General features: G+C 37.2%; 1 protein-coding gene across 4 annotated transcripts in view; it reads right to left on the bottom strand.

Annotated features, from left to right (window-relative positions):
* The window catches only part of SPIRE1 (spire type actin nucleation factor 1), a 126,527-nt gene that overhangs the window by 98,441 nt on the left and 6,914 nt on the right, over window positions 1-21,172 (bottom strand). For all 4 annotated transcript variants that reach the window (XR_009488042.1, XM_059857766.1, XM_059857758.1 and 1 more), the window contains exon 2: window positions 15,532-15,566. Coding sequence is in view for 3 of the 4 variants with exons in the window: in XM_059857766.1 (XP_059713749.1) it covers window positions 15,532-15,566 (35 nt within the window). In the remaining variant the exon portion in view is untranslated. The remainder of the gene's footprint in view (window positions 1-15,531; window positions 15,567-21,172) is intronic.

The raw sequence follows: 21,172 nt of genomic DNA, 5'->3' as shown, positions 1-21,172 counted from the left end.
ATTCTATTAAACACATGTGTCTGATATAAACATATCAGAAAAGAAAATATTACTGAAAAATCAGATGTCTCAACTCAAGGAAAAGTACAATCTAGTGCTCAGACATAACCTAGGATATATAAGACACAACTGAAAAATATATATACTTGGAAAGTTCACTTGTGAGAAAGCTGCATCAGATTCTTAATTAATCTTGAGTTTTTCTGACCTATGAGACAAAACAATAGTCATGTTCTTCAGGAAAACAGAAACTTCATCCTACAGAATAAAGATTTGGTAATTTGCTCACTACACTTGTTTCATAGCTGTTCATGAGACTACTCACAAGCCTACATTGTTCTTTTTTGTTCTGTTCATTTTTTAATTAAATGAAGTCTATTGTATTTGGGAATATCCTGGAAAATGTTTGTAGCTCAAGTCATTGATGGGTTTGTGGGAGCAAACAATGGCCTTTTTAATCCAATACTGTTTATGAAACTAACACCAATTAGGTCCATCAACAGTAACAAATAAGACCTTCCTTTAAAAGAAATGACACCAACTATTGCAGAAAATACTGAACATGAACATGCATGTGATTTTCACATCCACAAACCAGTCTTGGTTATCACGTGTCTATGATTCCTGCACTGGCAGACTCATTTTGGGCAGCACAATCCTCCCCAGTGCAGGCAGGGGGCTGCAGCAGCAGGATCCTCCTCCCATTTGTCCTTTGTAAGGACCTCTGGCTCTCTTGAGAGACACTAGCCTGGTTTGGCCAACGTGATGGCTCATTCCCCCTCGCCACCTGACCATCCTACACGCCCAGTGACACTCTGTGAGTCAGCTGGCAGTCTGTGAGGCCAGGGCAACAATTCCACCTCCTCCCTGAAACCTCCCTGTGCTGTCTCTGACACCTCATCTCCCTGTGCAAGGGCAGCGTGGGTGTTCCAAGCTATTTCAATGTTTCAGGACTCCCATGTGTTAGACTCCCTTTCTCTCCTCTCTGAACCTGGAAAACAACCAAACTTTCTTTCCATCAAACACTTGAAGAGGCTAAAGCACAGTTAAAATAACCCTGACTCAGAGCATTTAAGGAGCAATAAAAAGGACTGACTTACACATGGGGATTTAGTCTTTTTTACATAAATTATTTCATTATGACAAATGAGCAAACAAACCACCAGTGTTCCAAACAGCATATGTTTAGGCTGGTTTAACAAAATGAGCAGCTAAGAAAACATTACTAATATCTGGGAAATACTTGCTTATCTTGAAGCCTTCTTATTTTAAAACTGAATTATTTGCATAGGGATATATATGAGCAAAAGGTTTACAGCGTGTTACTTGTTGTTAGGCAGCTGCATTTCTGTAAGAAACATTAAATAATCTCAGGTTTATAAAATCTATACAAATAATCCCTGTCAAAGATCTATCTAAATTTGAGACATGCAGGTGGGAAGAAGAAAAGGATGTATACAACAAAGGCAGAAAGATCCAGGATATACAAAGAGCAAAGAGTTTATGTAGAAACTGTCCAGGCTCCTATGTTTGGAAAACATTTCGTCACTGGTGTCACTGCAGGTAAACAGTGATACAATCTAAATCAGAAACTGAGATACATCCTAATAACAATGGCAGCCTAACAGTCTTTTTAAGATCATTTAATAACATTTGGAAATGACTACATTATGGTAACACGTGTTGGGTATTTTAAACATTACAATCCATAAGACTCATTAAGTAACAACAAACTTTATGTAAGCAACATTAGGTTCAGTGAACTGAAGTTTCTTCTAAAACTTGTGATCAGTCACAAGGTTCTATGACTCTTGAATTCACCATTTCACTTAAAGGGGAATTGTTTCATCCCACCCCAGATATTTACATATTCAAAATGAGCACATATCTGCTTACCATACCTACTTAACAAAAAGCTACCAAGCCTCACTTCATTTTTTCCTTGTGCAACCCACAGCAATTCTTGATGTTGTTTTACATGCCTGCAAAGCAAGCAATACCATACTGCTCCTCACAGGAAACACCAATGTGTCTACTCTGCTTTCCTTTGTGTCCTATTTCACCATGACAAAAATAAATATAAATAAATACATACAAAGACTCCGATGTGGTTTTGCTTGCTATGCATGATAAAATATGAGCTTTGTATCAATAAAATTAAGAAGAAGAAGAAGAAGAAGAAGAAGAAGAAGAAGAAGAAGAAGAAGAAGAAGAAGAAGAAGAAGTAGTTTAAATAAGATCACTCATTGTCTCTAGCTTCAACAGTACTCCAAGATGGAGCTGATGCCTTTGTCTTTCATGTTCTGCTGCCACATTAATGCTCTGCTCTGAGTACTAACCTCCATGCCCTCAGTATTTCTCAACCTGCAATTCAAAACAAGTGGTGGTAGATTAAAGACAAGACAGAAAGAATGTACTCATACCCATGAATTACATTTTCAAGTAACTACAGCTACCACTAAGAAGTTGTTTTTCTGTGTTTGGGTGGGTGGCTGTCTGCATATGTGATCTCCACAAGGAGGGCGGTGAAAAAGGAGCAGATTTCCTGAAGAGGTTGTGGGATGTCCAACCCTGAATGTAGCTAAGCAAGGTCCTTATCAACCACATTTAACTTGAAGTTGGTATTGTCTTCAGCATGTTGGTCATCCACCCCAGATGACCAGAGGTCACTTCAAATGTCCCTTCTAAATATATTATTCTGTGATTCCATAACATTGTAACTTTGGCTGATTTCAAGCCCTGACTCACAAACAACACACAAGCATTAAAATGCAGAGGCCTTCATGCATGCAAGGACCCAGAGCTCTGCACAGCCCCAGGCAAACACCACTGCTGCCAGAGTCATCAGCAATGCCAGAGCTGATGAAACTGCAGAGATCCTGGAGCCCATGCTGAAGAAGTCAGTGCTGGAAACCTTCCCAGTATCAACTCTAATGCAGCTAAGGCTCATGAAATAAATGGCAATCAGCAAGGCCAACAGGACCACAGCTAATGGAATCTGTCTTGGCACAACACATTAGCCATGTCAAAAGGATTTGAGTAGGGATAGGCAACCCCCACGGTTACTCACTCTACAGTGAAGACAAAAAATCTGAGAGATAATATGAAGGGCTCAGACCCATGAATGTTAAAAGACAATTTTTCAGCTTCAGAGCAAGTTATAAATTTTATGTATCCACAAGAAAAACACAAATTGTCTGTATAGGAACAGTTGTCATATATCTTCACACGTCTTCAACATCTTCTCATAAATAAAACTGTGATTAACAGGAAAACCAAATTCATTGAAAGAAACACAAGTGAATATTACCAAAGGTGCAAATTCAATAAGATGTTGCATCGTTCAGTCTCATGATACAAGAATCAGATTGTTTAGAATCTTATGACCTAGGAGTATTCTCTGCAGGCTGGAAAAGGACAATGCCTGTTTTTCTTGACCCTAGAAATTCTGCAAGACATTCTTAAGTCAGCCACTGTAATGGAAGAAGCTGTGGAAATCAGAGATTTTGTGCAGTAGTTACATCTCTAAATGGACTGTGGCAGCAGGAGTTATTCCCCCACTTCAGTGTCAAGAGGACACAGTGCCCACGAGCGTGCTGGAGGTCAGAGGCCAAGAACAAGTGACAGGGCCAAGGTGGAAAGGGGCATACAGCACCTGTAAGAGTCAGCTGTACATTCAGAATCCTGGCTCTCTGCAGCTGTAGGTGTTGTCACAAGGTGCAGTGGCAGCACCTGCGAGGCTTAGGGCAAGTAGAATTTAGCAGAATTTGTGGCTGAGGACAAGTGTTTGCTGTATCCATTTATATCAGAATCTTCTGCTCAGGGTTTTTTAGCTCAGGATACCCTCATAAGATCTGCAGATGAAATCCTGCACTACGATGCTCAGCACTCTGGCCACTTGCAGCCCCTGGGGCCATGGCAGAACTGGGTTAAAACAACAGAATTAGCCTGGAACACAAACAGGGCCAAGATGGTTTAAAGAGCCACCCATCTCCTTTACAAGGAAGGATTCTGCAGATGTGGGCCTTGCTTCCTCTGGTTGTGGGATTTGAATCCACTGACAGCTCTACACTTAGTAACTGGAACACTCTGGAGCAGCAGAGATACTCCATGTGTGGGTGGATGACAAGAAGAATGCTTTGAGGAGTCTGTTCTCTGGAGGCAGATTGCAGCAACTTAAAAGAAATTTAAAAAAAAAAACAAAACAAAAAGGGGCAGACTGGGATTCTCATTCATGGAGGAGCTAGAGAGATCTGGCACTAAGAGGTGACAAGCAAAGTAACTAGAAAATAATTATTTTAAAGGAGAAAGGGATGTAAAAGAGTAGAAGTGAGTCAAGATAATTTCAACAGAATGAATAATAAAAAAGTAATACAGAGTTCCTGTTGTACTGGGTGACTGAGAGGGACGGGCATGCTACTAACAAGACATTAGCAAGATCTTAACTAGATCTTTGCTCCTGCAGCCATTAAGCAGGGGAAAAGCACAGCAACCAACACTTTTCTATCTTCCATTCAGAAAGCTTTTTGAAAATTTGCTTTCACTGTCACTATATAAAACCTGTAATAGGCCATGTCAAACAAAAACCCCAGTGTCATACAAATTCAATCCGTGGTAAACAACCACACAACAAAAATACAAATGCAGTTGTCTGATGATCCATGTTCAAATTTCCATGCTAGGAAATGCAAGGCACTGTATATGTGTATCTGCTGCAGTGCCCACTGTCTGCCAAAATCCATTTATCTAGAAATTCACACAGACATAAGATTGAAGAAACAAGATCTCCATACGTGTACAAGCCATCTTTTCCAAAAACAGAAGGACAAGCCACTGGCAGGACAGTGCATGGAATCCTATTAGTCTGACACTTTGTGTTTCCATATGACATTTCAAAGGCTAGAACAACACAAACATGCTGTTTTACACTACAAATTCACAGTAAGGTTCAGGCTAGGTTTAATGATTCTATCTTTGCTCATGATACAAGTGCAAGAAAAAAATGATGCCAGTCCTCTCAAGTAGATTTTGTGAAATGAAATTCTCTTTTCAGGACCCCAAGCTTGCTCACTTCTAACAGAATATTTTGTTCAAGTTCTTTGTCCTACTAATTACTATTACAGTAATACCACACAGCAAAGCCAAATATTATTTAATCCGCATTTAAATGACAATAGGCCTCATTTGTTTCACTGCCTTTGCAAACACTGCAGAAAAGAAGTTTCCTTATTTTGTTTTAGTTCTTTATGTTTCTAGCCTTTATTACTGGAATAATTTCCCTTGATTCATACTTAAATATGACTCCTTTAAATTCCCCCTGTTTGGTTTTTTCCTTCTATGAAACTGTTCATTTTTATCTTTTCCAAACATTCTATGTCTCTTTTGCAATGCTTTTTCTGACTGAAATGTATACAAGAAATTTAGAGGTAAGCTTTGTCTTCTTTGTAGGAACAAAGCTCAGCTTATCTATTTTCAGAAAAGGAACAATAAAAAATAAAGTCTGATTTTGTATTAGGATGGCAACATCTACATGAATAAACCTGAAAGATAAGAAATTTATTTTTAAAGAGAATAGGCTACTACTTCTATAGAATTTCAAAGTATTTAAGAACTTGACACCAGAAATAAAGAATAGTCTAGCCTGAAAGTAAATTCCTAGTTATCTTGATGAAATGTCTCTCCAGGGAATTAGTAATTTCTTGGCAGTAAAGTAATGGGTTTGTTACTTTGGGTAGTTTTTTTTTAATCTGGAGGAAGATCTTGGGGTTTATGATTAAGGCTTAAACAATCTAGATTCTAGGCTGGCTCCACCATGTAGTCCAAATGTCAAACCAGGCAATCTGCCCGATGTCTTCAAGCTTCAATTTTCTTTCTCTAAAATGAGAATATTTATTTTCTCCCACCAAAATATTCATCTAGTCTGCTTTAGTGTCCATATAATAAAGTCACTGGGGCAACTCATACAACCAAAAGTTCATCTTGCACTCGTTTACTCCTGGTCTGGGTTTTAAACTGTGAAGTCTGCTACTACATCTGTGTATATAACAAGCATAACAAGACACAGAAATCATCTGAAGGATCTGAGAGCTGCAGGCAGGGAACACTCCAGAAAGCTAGGAGCCCACGGATAAGAGAACTTAACTTTTAAACAAACATTTTCCCTCTCTACGAAAATGAAGTACTTTAAATTGAAAAATAATTTTGCTATAATGTCTCTAAATAAGTGGCAAAAGTCTCCCCAGCACAATGGGATGTTTTTCTTCCTTTGCCTCATATAACAACCCTTACCTGTGTTTTTCAGATTAACTTTTTATTTCTCATACAGCAATGAATCCAAAACATGAAAAACAAATAGTATTCCAACACATTTTCCCAGTGCCAATGGTTTAAATGTTACAGGCATAACTATGAAGCTGAATCTCCATAAACTTGCAGTGTTACTGTTCAAATGCCCTTTATGCTGTGCAATGGAAGCACCAGACTTTGCACAAAGAAAGCTAGGTTCAGCACTAGCTCTCTCTATCAGATGGAAATGACAGCTCACAAAATTTTGAAACTGGCAGAATTTTGAAGAAAAATTCACTCTAAGAAAAAAATTGTGTATTAAATAAATCAAAAGTCCTTGAAGACATTCAGTTGGTCTATGAAAGCTAAAACTATTATGATAAATTAATGCTGGATGTTATTATTCTGGCCAACAAACTTCATTAAGGGCTTTATTTCTGTCATTGTACAGACAGATAAAAAAAGAAAGAAGAAAAGGGAAAATAACTATTTTTCTACATGCTTTACTACTTGTAGATTCAAAACTAACTCCAACACCAAGAAATACAAAATTATAAAGAACAGCTCTTTGGAAAATTACAAAGCAAAAAGGTGGCCAAGGACCAGAGACCACAATTACTTGACTGTTTCCATGCAGTTTCAACAGTATGTATTTTCTCCATGCCCAGTGGCATGAAGCATTTCAGGAAGACTTAGGAATTGCACGGAGCTTTCACTCTGAGAATCTAGGTGAAAAACTCAACTATTCAAGGACAGGCAACATGCTCGGAAAAACAAGGTCATTTGAGATGTTACAAAGTATATTCAAAAGACAATGTTGATTCCCAATCACCAAATAGTGAAGGAGTTTGAAATATGTAGTCAAAGGATATATGCATGTTTTTCTCATCTATGTTCCCTGAAGCATTTGTAAGAGCTTCCCTTCAAAGCAAACAACGCATGGCACATCTTCCTAACAAACAGACCAGATGGAGCAACTTGTTTACTATGCAGTGAGTGTTTGCTTCAGAGCTACAACAGCAGAAAGAAGATAGCCTGAATGTGTAGGTCACAGGTGAAGCAAAAAGCAACATATGGTAATCCCAAACCCACAACGCAGCCAGAGGAGAGTCTTTCAAAAAACTTTGAAGAAATAATTCCCATCACTGCTCAGAAAGGAGTAGGTGGCAGGCAGTTTGCATTAGCCAAGACAACCCAATACAAAAAACACAAAGCTTGCTTGGCAACAGAAAAGAGAGGGGTGCTTTTAGCAGACAGCAATTAAGGATTTGGCAAGCATCTGGAGGAAAGGGTGCGAGTCGAAGATAACGCCAGTATCATTGGTCCAGATAACGGAGGAAGATAAAGACACAATGAGAAATACACAGCAGAAAAATAATGAATTCAGATAGCAGTACATCATCCACTAGGACCAACAGAAGAAACAAGCAGAAGAGCAGAGATCTGTGAAAGCACATTTGGAGCAGTCATCTCAGCAACACTGAGAATCATGAAATATTGTGCAGAGGCAGTAACACACACCTGCAAAAGCAGATGATTAACTTTTTGGTTAAGGAGAAACAGAAAAAAAGGAAGTTAATGAATGAACTATAAAAGATTTTGGAAGAAAGCAGGAGAGGGACACTTGGAAGTAAAGGCACAATACAGGTGAGAAACTGTGACTTGACACGTGGACAAGGATGTTTCAGGCTTAGGGTCTAATAGGTGGAAGAGAAACACTTGTCAATTTAACAGAGTACCTCTACTTTCTTAAATGAAGCAGGAGTAAATCTACTAAGTGTGAACAGCTTGCCTTGTCCTAGTTAATTATTTAACCTTTACTTCTTGCTAAGGGTGAAGTACTAAAAGCATTACAGGTGCTTCTTAATAGCCACTGGTTAATAGAAGAAAGGGACGTGATGAAATACACATTTAGAATTTAGTCTAATTTTAACTGTGTGTTTAATTTACCCTCTGCATTTCCTTTTGGTAAATAAGAGTATTTTATTTCACCTGCTACAGCTCACAGCAACACTAAAGGCTAATCCAACAGTTCAGCATGGAACATCTTTCTTTCCTTCATGCTATTAAGAAGAAATCTTGGAGCTTGCTTTGTCTTCTCATGATTGACATTACAGACATGTAACTGGCCGACAAAATCAAACAGCTTAAGATGAAAATGCTCACACTGGTAGGTCATGGGGAGCACAGAAACTTACCAGTTGCTACAAAGTTCACTCTGGAACAAAAGCTCAAGTGAATTGCACTGTGTCGAGTCAAACAAAAGAAAGTACAAAACTAACAAAACCCCCTTTTGCCTCAGTGAGCCCCAAGACCAGGTCAGGATCCTCTCTGCCAAAGAAAGCACGCAGTGCTGCACACTCTCACGACTCGACTGCAAATCTTGCTTTGTTCAATGCCTCAACTTCTCAGGTCAAGAGATTTTGATAAAAAGCTACATGATAAATGTTCGTGTGAAGAAAAACATTTACTCATAGAAGTGCAAAGAAAAAAAATGTAGCTATTTGGGTATGTATTAACTAAAACATAGAAACTAATAAAAAAACCCCCCATGTTACTTTCAATAGATTGTTTTCTGCTGGTCTCACTCCATGCAAGAATAAGCCTTATGGTATCTGAATGCTTGAAGACAGTGTTACAGGGAATTTCTGAAGCAACCACCATGACCTCTCCTGTTACTGACTTACTGAAAATGCATCTCTCTTCTAAAATTCCAGTTAAGCTTTACTCTTAGTACTTTCCCTAAGAAACCTTTAGAAATCCTGTGAGGAACATCACATATTTCCTCCCTTCTCTTGCAATAAATGCAGCTTCTTCATGTTCCTGAGCACAGGACAGCAGTTCTTGCTTCAAGCAGAGAGACAAAATAACAGAAGGCAGCAAGAGAGAATGAAGACCAAATAAAGATTAACAGCACTGTCTATTTGTTCATTAAAAATTCCATGTGTTCATCTGCATTAGGTCAGCTAAAGCTGCATTTAAAAAAAAGCTTTTCATAAGGATTTGTTATTTTCCCAAGTATAAATTGCCAAAGGTCTAACACATGTGAAGTACAAAGTAACTAACAAGAATTTAAATGTTAAAACATTATCTATGTCATAAAATAATTGTTTAGATGAACTAGATCAATGTTTCTAAGTGCATTCAAAGAAGGAATGTTGGAATGACTCAATAAGTTATCACTTGAAAGAAGAGCACAGGTGTATTTAACAAAGCAGCTGGGAGCACTCTGAATTCACCTTATTCATAAACAACTATTTTTCTCACTTTAAATCTCTTCAGATTTTGAAAACAACTGTCTTTCAATCCTTACCTCATGTTCTTAATGCCTAAATTTAAAACAACATTTGCTTTTAAATTGGGAAACCAGTGCCTGGTAACTGAACTGCTGAAGTGAAATAAAGTGTTTAGCTCCTTTGAGTTCCTGTCTTCTTTGACCACTGACCAAATTCAAAACTGATTAACAAGCAATTAGGCTATCTTAGCTGTGTTAAAATTAGCCATGGCCAGTAATGCAGGTTATTGTTGAAATAATGCTGCTTAGATTTTCAAGGAATTTTATGTTAGAGAGCCTCTAAACCCAGTCACACAGAAATGTAAAATTTAGACATCAGTTAGAAACACACAGACACAAAAGGTCTTTTGAACAACTTTCTCTCTTAAGATTAAGACTGTACATTTTACAAAAACAAAAAAATCCAAATCTCTTCATGAAACACCGTGAATATCTGCTTCAGCCAAAGGAAGTTACTCATGTCCTACAACATCAAAAGTAGAATATGGAAGAAAAAATGCAGCACAAAATGAATGCAGTATTATATTAAGGTACTTAACTAGCCCACTAAAGTGCTTCTTGTTTATCTGAAAAAAAAAAAGTCCCAAAGTTTCATTTTCCTTGGCTTTCCAAAAATCAAATACCAAACTGAACCTATTCAGGACTCCAAAATTCATCACTGCAAGTAAGCACTGTGTGGACTGAAGTGGTGCAGGGAAAGAAGAGATGTAAACAACAGGAAATCTTCAGAGACTGAGCTGCTTTATATCCTTTCATCTGTCATTTAACCTACATTTTACATATTTAATTGTCATCACCTGCGTATCTCCTGCACTTCTTATATTGTGGATGTTGAACTTCTGAGTGAATAGAGACATTCAGGAATAGGGGTTGAGTTGGAGTTCATCCCCTACAGATCCAAAAGCAAATGCTATCAGGTTAAACTTATCACTGAAACTGAACATACTGAACTCCAGGGTGTATTTTACCTCAGTTTCAGCACTGCCCTAGGCAAAGTCCTTCAAGCAGTAACAAAGAACTCCCACCATGTAACCACAATATTATCCTCTTTTATTCACCCACAGAATGCTCCTCATGTTATTGTGCTTTGACTGTTAACTTTTTGGAAATTAGCAAAGAGGCAGGAAAACACAGCATCTCTAACAGAAAATTCATAAGTAGCAGAGTTCATAGGAAAATGTTATATAATCTCAGAAAGCTTCAAGAGATTTAGCAGAAAAAAAAGGTATGAGACAGCATTGCTATTTCATACTGATACTCTAAACTTGTATTTTATTATGCAGAGCAACAAAGAAGGACAACACAAAGGACTGTTAAACTGTCGGTATGCAAACATCTAAAGCTTAATTTTTTTCTTCCAGTTTGAATGAGCAATTAAATTAGTCTCTTGGTCTGAAAAGACAGGGAAACACGTCCACCAGCACTGGTTTAACCAAAAAACAGCACCTTAAAGCTAACTGATATGATAGCTATCAATGAGTACATATGACTGCTGCCATAAGTATGCTAGCATGCTTCTGATTAGATGGGTATCTTCTCAAGCACAATTTAATAGAATTTATACAGAAAGGGTTCTGCAAAAACTAAAGAGCTGTAAAAATTATCTTACTCTTCATAAACTCTGAGCCCTGTTTCAGATTCATATAATCTATAGTTGCAGACTTTTCTATCTCATCCCACGAAAAAAAAGAGAATTCTGTAGTTACCAAAAGCAAAAAAAAAAAACCCAAAACCAAGAAAACCCTCAAAACATCAAATAAACACCAACACCACTTAAATTCATGCTCTATGTTCTATTATTTGTGGTTTTTGTAGGCAAAAGGTTCCCTGGAAGGGCCCAAGTTACTGTAAGACCTAGTTTTCCACCAGCCATTATCTGAAACTGTCAGAAGACCAAAGGCTGAAACTGCCTCTGGACTCTTCCCCAGTTGATTGAAAGGTTTATCAGTGGTATCTCTGGAATGGAGATTTCATCATAAATCCTGTGTGACTTCAGGGTGTGTAGATTAATAAAGGCACATCATATACTGCAAAATTACAAAGCCTTTACAAGGAACAGCCAAATTCTCCTCGAGAACTCTGGACAGATGGCAGGATTTGACTATCACTAAATCAGCTTAGTCAAATACATTATTAGTTCTCCAGCCCAATATTTGCTGTGTATTCCCAATGAAACTGCTGAATGAAAAAGGCAATGTGTCAAGCTTAAAGCAAGTAAAAATCAGAAATCCATTTTTCTCCAAGATAAATCTCCTCCTGATGTGCTAGAAACTTATACAAATTACAAAAAGGCAAAGCTCCTCTTGAAAAAGCAGCTCATTGCAAAACACTGAAGGTCAAAACCTAAACTCTGGTTTTTTGTGTGTTTGCTATTTAATTGAGTGTCTGTTAAGCTGCTTCTCTGCAACTATGGAGTATTTCAGGAAAATCTGGAGGTCAGACTGATTGCCAGACAAACCCCACATCAATGAACAAGCATAATGGACTTTCAGGTATCTAAAATAACAGGTCCCTCAAAGGCTAGAGTGCAGCTTCTCTGCGAGATAATTCCATCAGCAAGGGATGAGTGCTTCACTTATCAGAACTGCCACATAATGCTCAAGCACAAATAATTGCTTGCAAGAAAAGATGCATGATTCTGCTTTGGTTTCTAGAAGGGAAATCAGAGCTCTTGTTAATTTTCCTCTTAAAAGCACAAGGAATCAAAAGCTTTCATAGAATTACCAGATCTGTAACCAAGCATTCACAGAGAATTTTTTTTTTTAGTACATCATGAAAACTTATTTTGATGGAAGTCACAGACATTCATATTTTACTAAAATAAATTATTCTCAAACATTTTTGCCTGTCCTCTGTGCAGTGACATTTCTTCTCCCTTGTCACCATAAGGTTAATGCTCAGAAAGGAGAACAAAGTGACTATTACTGTGCATGACAAGGATTGTTTGCTGCAGCAATTACTCTTCAATCAGAATGTTACTTTTGTTTACACTCAACAAGGATAAAAATATGAACCCTAGATATTACCATATGCTAAATACACATTTTACACTGCTTGAATTGGCAACACACTTTAATACAGGTGTGGCATGGCTTTTAGTGCAAAATTATGACACCTCTTTTGAAATCCTAACATTCTGTGCTATTAAATACCTGTTCTCATTTTCATCTGCATGAGACAGGTGGTGAATTTTATTTGCATCAATACACTGAACTTACAGGTATATTCTCATTTGTATGACAGTGAATGCTGTACTCTAATAAGCTGTATATTTTTTCCCCTGAATAATTATCTAAAATACAGTCAATGCTTCAAGTTTCCAATGAAAAGGTTAAAAAAAACTAGCTCCATAGACAAGTACTGTGATTTTCAATATACATTAAGATTTTTAATAGTGATACCGAGAGCTCATGAATAGAATTTGCATAGACAGCGCACAGTGTCCACAAAACATTTCTACAATTGATTCCTTCTGTGATTTGACTTGGACTGAATAGTGTTGAGTAATTTATTCACCATTGTTTGGGACAGGCTATTTAATTCCCTTCTGACCCTTAAACAGCGTGAGAGGTTGCGTGTGTCTCTGTGTTAGCACACGTCCTGGTTAACTGCATTAATCACACACAACAGGCCTGTGCTCACTTAGGTGGGTCTTTTCAAATAGATGGCAATTAAACCCTCCTACATATGAATCACTTCACATTCACAGAATACTTTCTATGTGAGCACTAAATATTTACAAATGAGGCTGGCATATTTTATATAATTTCACCACCTCGGCTGAGATGACTAAGGAGCGCTATCATTATGTACATAACAGACTTATAGGCAGGTGCAGATTAAACAAGGTCACCTTATTCTTTACTCCCATCCTCCTGTTATGGCTATGGCACCTGGACTCTGAACTTGACACACCACTCACATTATTGGCTTGAAATAAAAGGTGTCCCAATTCTGGATAGTTTATATGTTTTGTAAAAAAAAGTTATAGTTGTTATTCGTTAAGATTTTAAGAAGTTTCCCACATATCCTACTATGTTCATTTAGGCCACTCTCTTCCAGAGGAATCAAAAACCACGAGATGAGCTGTCTCTGCTGAATTCCTAGTTCTGAAAAACACAAACATCATCAACTTCAAGCCTAACGCTGCAACCCCAAAGGAATTTTGGAGGAGAAAAAAGTTACTGACTCCTTCACAGCCTCCTTCAAAATGACAAAGATAAAGAGAAGAGTCAATATGATAATGGTCACAGTGCTGCTTATTAGAGACATTCTGAAGTGAAGCCTCTGCCTCATGGGAAGCTCCAATCTGCTTTTCAACTATCAACAGATACACTTTTAGAAGATCAAAATTAGAAAACTCTTATCCCATGGAAGATGAAATATAGCATATTGAACTGACTCTTACTAGACATTTCCATTTGAAGCAACAACATTTCTACTTTCCCAAAATGAAGTATATTGTGGTTTGTTAAAAACATTCTAACAGTGGTATATTATCTGTATTTTTAATATTAGGGCCTTTGATTACCTTCCTATTAAAAAACACAAAGCAAAATTGTAAACATATTTACTATGCAAAGCATACGACACACTAGATTATAATTTGTAAATAAGGCACTAGATTTGTGAACTGAGATTTTGCAAATCTTGTAACAAATGCAGGATGCATTTGTTTAAACCAAACCACTCAAAGCAATAAAACATGCCCACTTCCAATTTCTGTACTTCTATCTGTTATGAATTGCTCCTTACACTGTTATCCTGCAGGAAGAACATTTCTGATTTTATTATTATTAATAATACTTGAAAACACCTGGATAACCTTAGCATTTTACCATCTGTAGTTGAATTAGCTGGCCTTTCATTTTGTCTTTATAGCCAGCCATCATCCTGCACAGTTTATCTATGAATAAACCACTTGCACTTGGTAACAGTACTTTGTCACCTTCACATATATTATTGATGAGAACGCTGACAAGTGCCAATTAAAGATGCTCCACCGCTTGTCCCATCTCCAGGCTCAGCCTGAGGTACGGACAGAACAGTTGCAGTGAAAACTCAGTTTTACATTTCAAAGAAAGTTCAAAGGCAGTGAGAAAAGGCTGCCCTGCAAAGGACACAGAAATTGTATTTATTGCTGGAAAACTTTATTTGAGTAGACTGTATTATTTACTCTGTATGATAATAAAAATTAGACTATGAGTCCACATCTTGTTCAGCTAGATGTTCTACTTAGTTTTGCATTCAGTCCTGGATTAAATCTATGAATCTGACATTTAAACAATTACAACACTAATCACAGTTTAGTGACAAATATAGATTGAAATAGCGGTCAAGATATAAATCAAGCAGATTTAAGTGGATTTGTGTTTCTGTTGTCACCCCAGCAAGACATACAACAATATTTCTTGGACCCCAAAACATTGCTGAGTGGTAATTTAAAGGTCTTACCAAACGTATCTGAAATCAGGATGCTTTTAAATGAACAAGCAACCCTGAGATCGCTTGTATTCTCTGTTCCACCCAAATTCTCAGGTTGTGAAAAATCACCAGGCCATTCCATAAACACTAAGTATTTATTCCATGACTGATCAGTCCTTTCTTAAGTAAGTATAACAGAATAATTTATCCAACAGAAATTACCTACATTAAATATTCTTTAAAATACACATATGTTTTTAAGAGATTAATATCAAATGAGATTACACTGGCTGCATCACAAATCTTTAATCTTGGATTTGAAAAACCACACAGCCTTTTTTCCTGTATTTTTGAACATGAGACTAAATATCCCATGTTAAGACACAGTTATCAGCTGCCAGTAAAAGTCATAAATACAATAAACACTACAATTTTGCAATGATAACTCCACACTGTAAGTATACTACATCTACACTATAAGTTAAAAGTTATCACCACTAAGAGAGAACACAAAATACTTCTCTTACCTCCATTTCTGTGCAGTGTAAACGGCCTGATTTATCTGTAAGAGAAAAAAAAAGTTTTCAGATAAAGAGACAATGAAGAACAAAACTAATAAGTTGAGTCACTCCTCTTTTTTGAGTAATTGCCAAATATTCCTTGTCTTAGCTTAATCACACATTTCAATAATGTTTTTATTATATATGCATCCTGGTATTAACAAGAAGAAGGCCCTACCCTGTAAGACTTTTCTTTGGATCCTTTACAATACTGGCTTTTAAAAAGAAGTGTCTTTAATGCCTGGCTTCATTATTTAAATTGTATGATTGATGTTTAGCCATGGAGGGAACATGAAAACATGTTGGCTTAAATTAAGCAGTAGCAAATAGTTATTTCAAGAGAATAAGCAGCATTAATTCATAAACTAGGGAAAAGCCACTGTTTCATCTGATACTTCTGGGATTTCAAAGAGTTCAACAGATATATGAAGTTCAAACAAATTAAAGTTAAAACATTACTATACTATTTTTATAAGTCTCACTTGTCAATTTTTGCATTTCCTCTGAGTTCAGAAACACCACTTAGGAATTTGCATAATAAAGAAAAATTAAATTTCTGAACTGTTTCATTAAATTGAAATCTCAGTTTTCTGAAACACAAAACAGTTTTATACCAAAGTGGCTTGACAGCTTAGCAAAAAGAAGACTAAAATTTCACAGAATGTTAGGAAAGCATCATGTCACTGAAAGCAGCAAGTTTATCATTTTGTATTAATAATCCTTATCAAAGTAGGGTCAAGGAATCCTGACAGGATGATTTCCTGCTGGAAAAAAATTAGTCAAGGAATTTAATTGTTCCACAGAAATTTATCCATTTGAAAGGCGATCTACCCAAAACTTTAATTTCGAAACACACGGACATAAAATTTTACATTTTTTGTCTTAGCTTTTCAGCTTCATTGCATTCACACTGCTGGTTTAGAATTTGCAGCTTTGGACCCAATAGCATAGAACCTACAAAATGCATGACAGAACTCTGAGATCTCATGTACTCAAAAACCAGAACAGGATGCATTTGCTTCACTGTGCATGCGTATTCTAAGAGCACATTTCAGGTGATGATTAGGAAGGATTTACTGCAGTAGTTTGAAAAAGCCTGTGATTTGTACCAATAACTGGAAGGACTATTTCATCAGACTGGCTGACAAGCCCAAGGAAGCTCAACCAACTGGCTGGCACAATGCTTGCACAGAGGAGTGATCCCACTGACTTCATATGACAAATGGGAACGGCATGCAAAACACTCAGCTCTGGGAAGAGTCACCTGCACAGAAAAACCTAAGTTTTCATACTGAACTGGTCACCTTCTCTTTGAAACTAAAGGTTAGACACATCCTGAATTAATAGGGAACACCCACCTAACAGAGTGGAAGTTGTTCACTTTCCTTTTGAACTGTTGCCAAAGCAAGCTAATGCTTAGTGCTGGTGTCTGGCTTCAAAACCAAGAGCAAAGAGTGACTTTAAAAGGCTTTTGCATCGCATATTATCTTTTCAAAAGGACTGGTACCTCTGGTTCACTCACTTTCAGATCCACATAATAAATCTTTTGGTGTTTCAAATGGTAACATTCACGTGATTGTTACAAACTACATGCAGGGGAAATTTGCTGAGAATGTTTTTTAACTGCTAGGATTATTAGCAGATTTACTAATATTAGGGGCTACTTTTGTGAAGTCAAATGACAGGTGACCAAAACAATGTATGATACGAGATTAATTCAGAGAAATGCAGTCAAGACAGGAGAAGAAAAAGCACATGCTGTCTTTAAAAAGACATTACTTTAAAAAAAAATTACTACTTCATTAAAAAGTACAAATTTTAAACCTATATACACTAGGCCACCAATGTTTGCAATCGCTGATAGTTTAAAATATTCAGACTTGCATCTCCTATGGTCTAAGGGAACAGGAGCCAAGCTGTCCTCTAGATCCTCTGAGTAGCAACTAGCACTCATAGCTGCACCTCACAGCAGAGCTGAGATCCTATGAACATCCTTTTAGCAGAGTGCCAAACAAGTCCTGAAGCACGCAATACAAATAAATCAGCCTGGACCAAAACAAGAAAGACAAAATTTGAATTTCTGAAAGTAACAACAAGAAGTTTATCTTGCAGCTCCTTTGATAAACTTCCATGAAAGCTGTTCCTCAAGGAAAAGCACTCAAACTCTGGAGTGCTTTTTTTATTATTAAACTCAACTATTTACTCCTATTTACACCAGTATTTTAAATCCCAATAATATTGTCATGAGTGCATGTGCTGGGGCAGGAGTTGGGGGGATAACAAGTCTTTCATGCACCCAGACAGTATCCTAGCTGGTGCAAGTGACTGACTTACAACATTTTAATATACACTGCATTATGGTAATTATTAACCATTCCATGTGCCTCTGTGCCCTGAGACCAGCTATACACTTAGCAGATTTCCCAAAGCTGTTCACAGCCACTCGTGGACTCCCTCCATTGGGAATTTACTACATTTCTGCAGAGATCATTAACAATACTGTTGATGCACTCACATGTATCTATCAAGACTGAAATGAATTTGCTTTTATATGGCCCCTGGAAGCCAATTTATTTATACTGGCTTTATCTATAGTGGCTGGGAGTAGAAATTTCTTCTCTCTTCAGCTGACATGACTGAAAAAGCAGTAACTCATAAATGTAGCCTAAGGGTCACACTCCCTTCATTAGCACTGAAGAAAAAAAATTCCCCATAAGTCATAGAACAGTCTCTGTCTGCAAGCAGGTCTAAGTGCTCCTCTGGTAAACAGGTGAATAAAAAACTATTCCAGCTGCTGATTCTTAACATAAATGCAGACTTTTCCAGACTTCAGAACCATTCAACTAGATATTCATCTGTGCAGCATTTTTACCACTCTGACTGCCAAAAAATATTCAACAGTAATTTTCCATGACAGTTTTCAAATAAAAGCTAATGCATTCATTACTAGTAAACAGCACAGCTTTAACTGTCAACTGCAGTTTATAAACAAATTATGGTTTGGATAATTAGATCATTTTTCACTCTCTGTTTGTTGAAATGCAAGAACTGAAGAGTTTTTGAAAGAAGGAAAGTGACTTACATTGGAGGTTGCCTGTATTTCTAAAAACAGTCTTCAGAGAGACACATTTGACAGAAAAAATAAAATTAAAAAGAAACCCCAAACCTTCACATTCATTTTGTATTCTTCAAAATTTCTGTTTGAAAAGTATTCTTCTATCAAGCCCTCAGCAAGAGGAGTCATGACAAACTTTCCTCAAGCACCAGGAAAGACTGTCTGCTCCCTTCAGGCAGGAGCTCCCTGTACTCCTACCAAGGGTAAGAAGCACACATTTAAGACTGAGTTTTAAAAGTAACACACATAACTCAGTATGTTAGAATGGACTGACCCAGGGTATCTGTAGGACAGCTTGTGGGATGTGCCAACACATCTGCACTCCTCTATCCAAAGAAAAACCAAGCTACTGAGTTGATTTTAGTGATGTGACACCACAATCACACAGCCACCATTTTGGCTATAGTCAGCTGGTCTAAGAGCCCTGCAGCTCAGAGCATCTCCCTAGCCTTCCTCTAGTGTCTCAGACTCCTCTGCTCACATCCACAGGCAGATCCTTCAAGAGAGCTTCTTTCAGAATTGAAATGACAAGCACTGATTCTTCTGGCAACATTGTGACTGATGCACAAATTGGCAACAAACCTGAATCTCATTTAATGTTAAAGATTAATGTTATAATTAAATGTCACAGCCCACTTCTGCAGGTTTGGAGTGAAATCGAGCTGCTGTTGCTACAACAACAGAACTCAGGTTCCCCTCAGGAATGACAGACACTGCCTGTATGCACTTAAAGACAGTGGAAGAAGAGGATGAAGAAAGAACCTATGGGCTAACCTAGGGAAAGGGAGCAAGAAGAACATGAGAGTCACTAACTTAAGCTCCTTGAGTTGAACAGTCTTTAGTCACACCCCCCCAAATTAGCAATAAACTGAATTTGTATTTGCTTTCTAGCTTTTACATCTTCAAGAGGCACCGTAGCTACAATAGCAAGCTTTTCTTTTCCCTTAAGAGAATGAGGATTCCTCAAGTAAAAAAATAAACAGAAGTTCAGACTCACATTTAAACTTCCAGAAAGTGGAATTTTGGTAACTTTGGAATTACCAAAAACTGGAGATTTGGTAACTAATCTGAAACTGGTCAGATTAGTTACCAAAAATGACAAGTTCATCAATACAAGAGTCAAGAGGAGCACCAATAAAAGGAAAGGGAATGAAAGAAGAAAGCAAAGGCAATCATGCCACAAAAGGAAGAGAGATAAATATGCAAAGAATGGGATTTGTAATTAAATGAAGGGAGAGGAAAATATTGATGTAGGAGAAGTGAGCCAAGCTGAAGAAAGACAGAGAAAACCTGGAAGATAAAAAGAAACAGGGGAAAAAAGTGAAAAATATAAAGACAAAAAATATTTTTAAAATATTTTAAAAGTGAAAAATATAAAGATATTCTTTGCCTATATATAGGCAAAGCATATCTTAGGAGTAAGACATCAGGATGCAGGGAAGAAGGTCAAAAAGAGCAAGAACATGAGGAAGTGGAAAGAAGCAGACTGGATTAGGAGAGGTAGAGACCCCCTCTGAGCAGGAAGCACAGAGACCCAGGTTCTTAAGAAAAATGCTTAGGCTTTGAGGATCAACAAATCCTTCCTTTAAACTGTAATTAGAAGGTAACAAGAAAAGGGATGACGTTTTAGAGCTTGTGGCTTTTTGGCTATGACTCATGATTTCTGTATCAGACTACAGCTGATGACTTAGTAATTATATGCCTCATTTTTCTGCTTAGAAAAGGAAAGAGAAAATGGTAAAAAATTTTAAGAGAATACAAGGAAAATTCCTAGAGATTCTTCTAGACCAATGGCAATCAGGACTTTGCCTCCCTGTGCCAATCTTTTTTCATGCCTTCTTTTTTCTCCATTCAACATTTCACGGAAGTTACCCCTAATTTTGAACAGTCATAAGCATTTTTTGTCTATTGCACAAAGTAAAGGTAATGACTAAGAGGTCTTCTGTATTAATACCCTGTTAAATTTTGTAATAAAATATTTTAAATTGCAAATTAACAAATCCATGCTACCTCCTAAGCTATAATTACATGGTCATTGTCTTGTCTCATTTCTATTCTGCACAAGGCTGTGATCAACAGGATTTTTCTATGTTCCACTGCTTGCTCTCTTCAGCAAACCTGTAAGTTTTCCTTGGGATCACATCAATTTTTGTCACTCTAAGATAAATACTGTGGTAGTTCTGCATCTCCGAGTACTACTGGACTCCATTCATAGCTGCCAATCTCTTCTGTAGATGCTTAAATAAATACAGATGCTGCACTCATCCTCCTCTGGCCTGTACAGGTATCAACTCTTCCCAAAAAAGAGTGTGAATTTGCAGAGTTCATGGGTCTTGATTTTTATTTTTTACAATTTCTGTTACTCTGATCATATTCTAATTTTTCCCAGCGCTACCCAATTGCCTGCTCATTCAATACTTATGTGTGCTCCTGGCAGAACTGTGACTCCATTCGAGTCATCAGCCGTTTCTCCCATCATGTTTGATGGATCCA

Source organism: Haemorhous mexicanus, chromosome 1 (assembly GCF_027477595.1).
Source record: "Haemorhous mexicanus isolate bHaeMex1 chromosome 1, bHaeMex1.pri, whole genome shotgun sequence".
Lineage (NCBI taxonomy): Eukaryota > Metazoa > Chordata > Aves > Passeriformes > Fringillidae > Haemorhous > Haemorhous mexicanus.
This window is presented reverse-complemented; position numbering and strand designations above follow the sequence as displayed.